Raw genomic sequence first — 10203 nt, forward strand, 5'->3', positions numbered from 1 at the left:
ATGCGGGGCAGAAGAGACGAAAGTTCAAGCAACCATGTGAACAAAAGTAGGCCTGCTAATCGGAGAATTACTCCATCTCTCATTCTTCTGTGCATGGAAAGGTGCTGGTACCCTATATTCTGTCATGCTGATTTCGGTACAGACATCATGAATAACCACCTAGAGCTCTGACCCCTCACCATATAATGTGCCATGTTGATTGAGATTCTACAATTACTGTTAAAAACGCTTCAGGACGCACATAGGTTGGTTACAAAGCTTCCTTTGATGGGTGGAAATTTGGACAAGAAACCTTCCAAGATGATGTATAACCAGCCTTCACATTAGTTATTGCCTTTGTGTTTTCTTGCCATCACAACTCTGAAGGTGCTAAGGCATTAGCTTATATCAGCACAGCTAGGAACGAAGGCAAGCGGGCAATCTATTGTGGCAAGAAAGCTCCTTTTGAGGATTTTCCTCAAGTCCAAACCAAAACAACAAAAACAAAACCAAAATGATCGGTGATTGTACTTGATTATTAGTTGATTTTAATACGATGTTTTCTTTTGCTAGACAGCACATTTAGCTCAAGACTGGCCTCTCTCTCTCTCTCTCTCTCTCTCTCTCTCTCTCTGCATATCACTTAGAACCAGTAATCTTCGTTTTGGAGACCGGCACCGCTTCGTCCCGTCATACGGGATTTTGCACTTTGTCCTGACTGCAAGACTAGGTATTTATTCCAATTATGCTGCTTGTCTGAGTTGAGTTTCATCATTGAATGACTGTGCATGGATTTCTCATCAAGGCATGAAAATAAAAAACATGATATATCAGCCTTCAGGGTTCTGAAATCTGTTGCAGTCAGCTTGCCATGATTTCGAGTGGTTGTGAGCTGCACTTACAGTAGGTTCTAGCAAATTCTGTGTCAAAAACAAACATTCCAATTACCCTGTTTCAACTGCCATCATGGCATACTGGCTTAGAAACTCGCAGAATTTGCGTAAATTTAATAGGTCAAAGAATTGACTAAAGTGCATGCTCCTGTTTGGGAGCAAACATTGGATAAGGCTCAGCCGTTGTAAACTATTACACAAAGAATTGGCTAAGGAGAACATATGCGAAGCATACATAGTATGTGACTAGTTCCAGTTAGATGGTGCGCTATATAGCTGTGACTTTGAGTGATCACAGTCAATCAAATTCATTGCCATTCCCTTCTTTCTCTACGACGATGCAGAGAGCTTGCTCCTTTAGGCAGCATCATCATCAGGTTTCCAGAGCTGCTTCCTGGCAAGCAGAATTTTCTCGTCATCAGTTGAAATGTCATCTGACTCAGCTTCGACCACTTTTGACCAGGCATCCCAATGCAGAGCTGTTAGATGTGAGCTTATCTGGTCCACCAGAGGTCCCTTGTCTCTGATTACTACAAAACCCATGGGCCTCAAGAGCCTGTCCATCTCCAGAAGCAGATCTTCCATGCTGCTGCAGCCTTGGTTATCGATATCAGAGAAAATAGTCCAGGCATGTAGAAGGTCATATGTTCGAGGGTATGTTGAGAAAGCCTCACACCTGCCAAGCCCCATGTTTGCATATATCATAAATCCAATGGAGGAATGAACTCACGAATAGGAATACCTGTGTGCATGCTTGAAGTACAATGAGGGACTTCAAGGAGTGAATACAAAGAAACACATCTCAAGGAATCTATGTGCAGAAACACTCACCAGTTGTGCAGAGAACCTATCAGGCCACGATCGTATATGATCTTCAACGTGTTGGGACCGGAATTTGGGACAACATTCATGACCCAAACTGGCTTCTCTTTCAACGCAGCAGCAAAGCCACCAAAATGAGCCTTCATATCCATGATATTTCTAAAAGTGTGCTCGTTTACTTCTGGGCTCAGCTGCTTCCAGTAGAATTCTACCCGTGACCGCCAAGCCATCTAGCAGCATGCAAGTATACTTTAGCTTTTACATTGAGAACAATCCATGATGAGTTTACAATTCGACTAAGAAACATAAACAATGCAACCAGTTCATGATCTCTAATCTCATAGTTGCAGACCCATACTTTGTCTTTTTGGAAATGTTCGTCACTAACACCCAAATCCTTCAAACGAAGGGGTGCAGAAATCAGCCTCCTTGGCCAAGATGGCAATCCATTCCCTTTAGCATGATCATTGTCTGCATAAATTCAGGTGTCAGATCATTCAATTATAAGAAAGCCAATAAGTGCTTACCTGTTTACATGTAAGCCCCCAAAACCTTACGAACACCTCTATTCTCTGGCAAAGATATCTACATAGAACAAATGTAATATATCCCATCCTAACAGACCTTTATTCTCTGATGACACATCTAAATGGACTACATAGAATATATGCACCCACTATCCCCGAAGGGATATAATTCTTACCATCTGGTAATGGTGAAATGCAGGCCCTCATTGGCACATCCCAGGCAGCATCAGGGTCATCCTCTTTGTCACATAAAGGGGGCTCTGTGCCTTCTGCTCTCTTTTTATAGCACTCAGCTGTCAAGGGTTTCATCCATATAACAGTTTGCCCCTCCTTAGCTGCAACTGACCAGCACATTCTTTTCACCAGATCAGACATATCATTCCATATTTGCACATCTTCTGCATCATCCCTGTAGGCAGGTGGAGAGGACCAAGCAAAAAAACCACCTGGCCTCAGCATTCTATCAACCTCCAAAAGGAGTATACCATCACGCTGAAGCCAGTCAATACGACAGCGAGAGCAATGTGCCAGATCAAATGACTTGCTGGGAAAAGGTAATCTCCTGGTTCCTAGGACACCAAGAGTAGAAGGGATTCCCCTCTCTAAGGCAAATTGTATTTGATTCTCATGCACATCATTAGGAGCAACAGACATGGCTAAAATTTCCAGAGGTAGCAGATAAGCACCAAAACTTGCAACTCCACATCCAACGTCTAGGACAGTTCTTATTTTTCCATGATTGCTCAAGTTTTCATTTGGATATTTTAGCATCTGCAGAAGATAGAATTGGATTCATCAACTCTTCTAGAAGCAAACTCATACCACTTCAGTGTTAATGCTTAACCATTTCAAGTCACCAACCTTTGCAAGGGAAGCAATGTACTTGGCAGCACCGTCATGGAAATGGGTTCCTCCTCCAGGGAAATTTACTTTGTCACCGTTGATTATCATCCAATGTTGGTCTGACTTTTCCATGGCAAGGAATGTATGAGGAACATTAGACTGCCAGACTTCATCTCTGCTTGCTGGCCATTGTATTGACACCTGCCAATGAAATCTTTGTAAAACGCAATAAACTAGGATAAACTTGTGCAGCAAACAATCACTGTTTAGTGAGTCAACATCCATAGAATGATATGTTGTTTTCTCAACTATGTATGTCACATGCATGTGTCATGCTAGGGATACAAATTACGGTCAACGTTTAGCAAAGGAACCAGCCCCTGTTGTGAGCCCTGATCCATGAAGGTGGGAAAAGAGTCTGTATCTGTAGGCTCCCTACTAAGCCGAGACACGTGCCACTAAAACGCAAGTAAGCCTATTTTTGAGCTCTATGAATAAAATCCATCACAGATCTCCATAGAAAGAGCCAATTGCAGTGTCAGAGCTAGGAAGCAGAGGCAATTGTTGGATCAGCAATAACACAGCCCCACGAGTCAAACTTTTGTTTATGCATTGTCAACATTAATGCTAGGGTTTAGGAGCCCAAATCTAAGTTTAGATCCGGGGTTTCAGATGCCACGACCCTCACCAGTTTAATAATTGATTAGCCTTGCCTTTGGGTGCTAAATTGCAGGACAGAGAGCTGGGGTCTTGGAGATGCCCAAGGTGAAAAACCAACAGGGAAGAGTCCTGGCATGACCTATGGAGCTACCCTGCTATCAGAAGCATGTGAGCATATTTGTCCAGATGGTGCAAATCTATCTTTGCGCAGCACAAATCTTGGTCCAACTGGCTGCTAGGGAAAAAAAGTGGGAGCCTCCATGGAAATCAACTATATCTTTTCTGTTATAAGATACGCTTGTCTTTGGGAGGTGCGGACTTCGAGGAATGTCCTGGTTTTGGGGGGCCTCATCAATACAAGGAGTCAGTATAGAATTTTGGGATTCGGAGCTGTGTGTGTGAACACTCCTATGAGAGAGAGAGAGAGAGAGAGAGTCCCAGATCTGGTCATCATTTCCGCTGCGTATTCTGACAAGTTGAAGAGCCATATATAGGCTAGAGTGACACCTTGCCATAGTTATCTCCTCCGGCCGGTATTTTGGGAGGCAGCTCACCGGGAGATGGGAGCCCGGTGGAGGGATGCTGCAATGCCCGTTGGGGGTGTTCGTGGAGCTCGATGGTGATGCGTCTCCTATGTGCATTAGTCTTCCGCTGCGCATTCTGACACAATTTACCCTGTGAGATGAGAACGGAGTCCTCCTCCAAAAGTAGAAAGCGAAGATCATCAAAATCCAATTGAGTGGATGTGACCTGGCACCGCAAAGATCGAGAAATAACCTCCAAAAGTAGAAAGCGAAGATCATCAAAATCCAATTGAGTGGATGTGACCTGGCACCGCAAAGATCGAGAAATAACATCATAGTCCGGAGGAAGCTTGGTGAGGATAAGAGCAGCCAGCTAAGAAGAGGACAAAGCAGCACCCATAGCCAGTAACTGGTCATGGATAACCTTGGCCTTCATGAGAAAAGACTGCATGGAATTGCCTTTAGGAAGTAACAAACCGTAGAGCTGCCCCTGCAAGGAACTGCCCTCATCGATGATGAATCTCATGCAAAGAGATCCTCCAACTTTAACAATACCTGATGAGCATTGGAGAGAGTTTGTACTGCCGGTGAGACCTCCTCGGTGATGGTCCGCACAAGCAAAGAATGCACCTTCGAGTCCCGATTCTCCCAGTCTTGTAATTCCCCAGCAAATTCATCCTCCTGATTCCATCTCCTAGAGTTTTGAGGACGCTCGGGCTTCCTTTTAGTGCCCTGAATAATGTCCCACAAACCCTTGTGGATGAACCAGACCCGCACCTGAAGCTTCCAATGAACGTAGTTGGGTTCTTTCAACTTGTCATCTTTGTTCATACATGGGGGAGCCATATCCAAAGCAGCAAAGAACAAATCTCAGCTCTCAAACACTTCTCTCAAGTGCTTACCAATAAAGCGAGGCACTAGGAACAATCAGTCCCGCTAGACTTGTTGCAAAGGATATGCCCCCACTATGTTAGGAAAAGACTCTCTGTAGCAGAGATGAGCTTGGTCTATGTCTCAAACCGTAGAGAGAAAGAGGCGAGACAGCAACAAAACAGTCCAAGATCCATCGGGAACCTCCTACTGGAAGGGCAAGGACTCGTGGAGGAAGAAGACAATGTAGGGCCACTTGTCTGGCAACACCAAATGCAAAGAACTCACCAAAAATAGATGCCGGTGCAGAAAACACAGCCACAACTCCATCTTTTACCTCTGTAGAAGAAAACGCAACCAAGTGAACTGGCCGGATTGCCCCTGTAGGAGAAAACGCAGCCACCAAAACTGACCTGCAGCAAACAGCCGGCTGGTTGGGACCTGAAAACACAACATTGTTGGGGAAACGCAGCCACTGTTGTCACAGATCTGCAGCCGGGAGAGATGTGGAGAAAAATGCATAGCAAAAAGGAGGGAGAGGTGGGCAGATTTGCATAGTTTGGAGCAGCCTGGACCTAAGCGTATAATACCATGAAGGAGAGAGCACATGTGGAAGCATAAACAGTAAACATATGAGAGAGTGCAAAGTAGAATGAGAGAGTTGGACAAGATCACCTTTTCTAACGGCAGTAAAGCTTTACAATGGCAATGGCCAACAACTGGATGTTGAACTATGTGCAAGGGAATTGGATAAAGGAGTGAATAATGGGGAACTCCTTATATAGTGCATGAGGCCGACTGCCTCTAGGGCTGGCTGACTGCTCACAGAACAAATAAATAGGAGAAATACAATAAAATACCCAGATAAATGGTAAAGCCCCAAAACACTGAGACTGAGATGCACAATTCTAACAGTATGTTATGCTACTCGAGGATTTTATGAGGTGCTACTCATTGAAAGCAGTACAAGGAGGAAATGCTTGAAAAATCACCATTATTCTTTGGTACTTAGGTGGTGCATGTACTCCCTTGGTCACCCACCAAGGATTATCAGAGTTTAATAAGGCATCGTTGTCTTGTTTGGGTGGAAGTGGTGAACTTCCCTGACTATATGCGAGCTGATTTGCCAAGCATTGCAACAACCTTGGGGAAGGTTATATGCCCTCCCAGGACTACTGGTGGTCACAATCAGTTTTGTATCTTATGGGATACTAATAAACCAACACCCCATCCATTGTTGTTGAGGTTAATGATGTTAAAATGGGCGAGATATATTTTGAATTGAAATGGGGAGTCTTTGCAGGTGCATGTTTCAAATGTCATGAATTTGGGCATCATGCATCAGAATGCCCAAGTGTCCTTCACACGTTGCTTGTGACATTGGTTTCAACAAAAGCTCAACCATCAATACAGGTGCCTCAACCTCGAGGCCCTATGATAACTTCTCGTCCAACCCATCTGGATAAAGGAAAACAAAAGGTTGCGACTTATGTGTTGCAGCAAAATGTGATGCGCCTATAGGAAGAGTAAAAAGAAAAGAGAAGAAAAAAGAGAAAATTGGTCAAAATGGATGGCAAACACGATGCAAAGTGGTCTCATTAAGGCAATGCCCAATTGAATCTTGTAACTGGTTAGCAAATCAGCCACTAACGGGTCAATCAATAACTCTAGAAGCTGCCACAAGAATTGGGAAAAAATGGACTGAAGTCGTAAAGGGTGGAATGCTTTTTATGGATGATGACACTGGATATGAACATAGTTGCCAGACGTTTTTAAAACGGGAAGTATTATATGAGTTTTATACTTTTAAAAACGTTTTTTATTTTTGGGAAAGTTTTTAAAATAAGTTTTTTATTCATTAATTTTTTCATGTATAATTATGGCCTATATATAGGAACCACAAATTTCATGTATAAAAGTTAAACTTGTGCATAAAAACTCAAGAGCGAACAATTTGAAGCCTATGGTTATCATAATTCATTAAATCATAATGATAATACATTCACATGGCCCCAAGCCCCCATGGGTCTGGTGGCAGCAATGCCAACTTTAATATTGATTTACCAATGACCATTCAACATTGATATTGATTTACCAATGACCATTCAACATTGAGCATTCTTGTTTTTTTTGTTAACGCATCCCAAAAAATTTTAAAAATATTTTTATATATAAATTTAAACATTTTGTGGACTTGACTAGATTCCTGCATGGCCACCAAGAGGTAAGTGCCTTCATCTATGACATTTAAAGTAAAATCTTGAAAGCTGGGAAATAAGCCAATACAATGATGCATGGTGCACTAAGCATATTTGTTGGACATATGGCACGCATGCATGAGCTTGTTTTCTGTGTGGATATTGCTTAGGATTCCAGCCTGTGAAGGTCCATGGGGCTGGGGACGCGGGCGTGCATAATGTTGTTTGTGCCTAACATGGTGTATTTTATGAATTTTGCAGGTGTTACATATTACACTGAATTGTCTTACAATCCAAGGCAAACATCAGAGAGAAGCTATGACTTGCAGTTATAGAATATCTGTGATGCAAACGGCTTTGGCAGACATGTGCATACCTTGTAATTTGATGGTGGAGGTATAAGGCAATTCAGCCTACGGTGTGAAGGAGGACAATGGCGCTCGTAATGTTCCATAAGTGAAAGATTTAATTTCAATTTGAGCTGACTGTGTAGCTGCCGATCCAAACATGGTATCAGCTCTGAGTGACGAGAATCACAAACCTGCAATAAAATCATTCTAGCAATCAAAATCTAAGTTCATGACCACGCTGAATCTAATGAGGACTCACACAATCTGATCTAGACTCACTTTTAAACCCTTACAATAGTGAATTCTTCACTCCATCTGCTGACACATTCTTGAAACAAATGAAAAAAGATGGATCTTATAGAAAAAGTGTAACTTACAGGGAAGGTCTTGATGGATACATCAAAAACATTGTCGTCCACACTATCAGAAGTCTCGTGATTCTTTTGTCTGATCTTAGCACCATCCTTGTCTGAAATCTCCTCATCTTCCCCAGGCTTCAAGCCAGCATCGTTTGCATCATCATCCTCGTCAACATCCTTCCCAAATCTTCTTGAAAGCATCTCCTCGTCGTCTTGCGCATGTGATGACTCCCTTTTGTGCTGAAGAGTGGACTTTAAGAAGGAGCCATAATACACACATATAAGAGAGACAGTCACCAGCATCAGACACGCTGAGAGAACCAAGCGTTTTCTCTGAGAACCATCGTTGCGCCCCCTCATCTTGACAGAGCTGTAGTTCCCCCACATTCAACAGCTCAGAACCTGCACAAAGAAATAAGACAGCAAGCACATCTGTGATCCATGTTATGCTAGGAAAGCCTGATTTGAAATCAAAGGCATGGCATGCTAGCAAAGCCTGTTCTGTACCCTAGAGTTTAATGATAACAGAAAGACATGACACTTCATATCGAAATGCAAGCTTCCTGTCAGATTCAACTCAAGTTCCAAGCATGCCTTTACATTGGAAATAAAGCTATCGCTGTGGACACTAATAAAAGCTAAACAAGGAAACTCACAGAGGTGAGGAAATCTATTTTGAAATATGTCTAGGTGTACAACCTCAAAACGATGATCAAGCAGCAAAAGCTTTCACATAAAAGGAACTGGGGACTATTTAGAAATGATGCTTCGCAAAAAGCTTTAACCCCAGCCTGTTCTTCTTCTTTGATATCGCTTAGATGTCTGTCCATTCTTTGATTGTGAACTTCTTGCCTTTGCTCTGATTGTTAAACATAATGTTATATATTAATTGTTAAACCTAATGCTGAAGATTGGACGTTAAACCTACTGCTAAACACTGATGGTTAAACCTAATGCTAAAGGCCCTTGCTATGATTGTTGAATCTGGTCCTTGGATGCTCTTACTATGCTAGGGCCTAACTGCCCCTGCTTAACCTCACGTCTAATGATGGTCAGGAACCCTAATGTCTACATGCTTGCCTAACCTAATGCTTGCACATAGTTAAAAGAAAAAATTGCTCTTATGTCTGGACGCTTTCCTGACCTAATGTTTGAGAGATGATGCCTGTGTATAAATACTCTGCTTCATCAACCTATCGTCTGGATGGTTGCCCTTGCTCTGAATGACTGTTAAACCTGATGCTCACATGCAGATCAGGTAGAAAAGCTTAGATCTCGCTTGCCAGATTGAATTTAGGTCTTTGGTGAAACGAGAACGGAATGCAGGCAGCAGAGTGACGACTTACCTAGGATCTGTTAGAAGACGACACAGGGAGACAGAAAGACGCCGAAATGGCTGCTTTGGTTGAATGTTTCCTCTCTACTTTCTCCATCCGAGGGTTTGTGATCATGAACTGAGCAATCTTGCGTCTTCTGCTGCAATTTCTGGAAGCGCCATTCACTGTGCTCGAAGAAGAGCCTGTGAAGGTGAGCTCGTATATTCTTCTTGCAGAAGAACCCTAATGTAGTGCAGGAGCGACACACCGACAATGGAGCTTTTTTGCTTTTCTCTGTACATGCACCTAACGCGTTTGCGATTCTCCAAATGAAGCAAAAATCCTCTCACAAACCCAACGCTAATCTCCTGCACAGAGAGAGAGAAAGAACAATAATTTCTGGGGTTAGGCTTGGGTTTTGCATACGTGCCATTCCACATGATGGTGTCTCATGACGTGGGAAGTGGGGCCCCACATCGCCACCTCTGGTGCTGAACATGTGCATGTGTGGTGCGTCGGTGGCGCTGCATGATGCCAACCATGTTTGTAGATAGACCCCATCATGCCCCCCACCTTTCCCCTTTTGTAAATGGTACACACCTTACAATTTTAGGGTGGTTATGACTCTTATGAGTAACAAGGGCCATACAACAAAAAATACTTTCCCAAGTATGAAACCAACCGTTAAAATTTCTAAAATCACCCTCTCTCTCTTTGGCCCCTTTTCTCCCACTCGTTTAGAGGGAGTAAGTTGTGCAGATGGACCACCACGACCAGAACTCTCACTGACCTAAACGACAAGAACTCTCACTGCACATATATTGACTAGTGAACCACACTCCCTCTCAAAGATTTTGACATA

General features: G+C 43.0%; 1 protein-coding gene across 1 annotated transcript; it reads right to left on the reverse strand.

Moving 5' to 3' along the window:
* Positions 1-897: 897 nt before the first annotated feature.
* Positions 898-9853, reverse strand: LOC147623314 (putative methyltransferase PMT3). Its single transcript, XM_086821430.1, has 8 exons — positions 9372-9853; positions 8044-8427; positions 7693-7857; positions 3083-3265; positions 2398-2992; positions 2053-2165; positions 1704-1924; positions 898-1548 (listed from the first exon to the last, which is right to left on the reverse strand). Exons 2-8 carry the CDS (start codon positions 8410-8412, stop codon positions 1230-1232), a joined length of 1965 nt encoding a protein of 654 aa, XP_086677556.1. The 5' UTR covers positions 8413-8427; positions 9372-9853; the 3' UTR covers positions 898-1229.
* Between the last annotated feature and the right edge of the window lie 350 nt (positions 9854-10203).

This window comes from Cibotium barometz, chromosome 27 (genome assembly GCF_041138505.1).
Source record: "Cibotium barometz isolate CiBa-2024 chromosome 27, ASM4113850v1, whole genome shotgun sequence".
NCBI classification, from domain to species: Eukaryota; Viridiplantae; Streptophyta; class Polypodiopsida; order Cyatheales; family Cibotiaceae; genus Cibotium; species Cibotium barometz.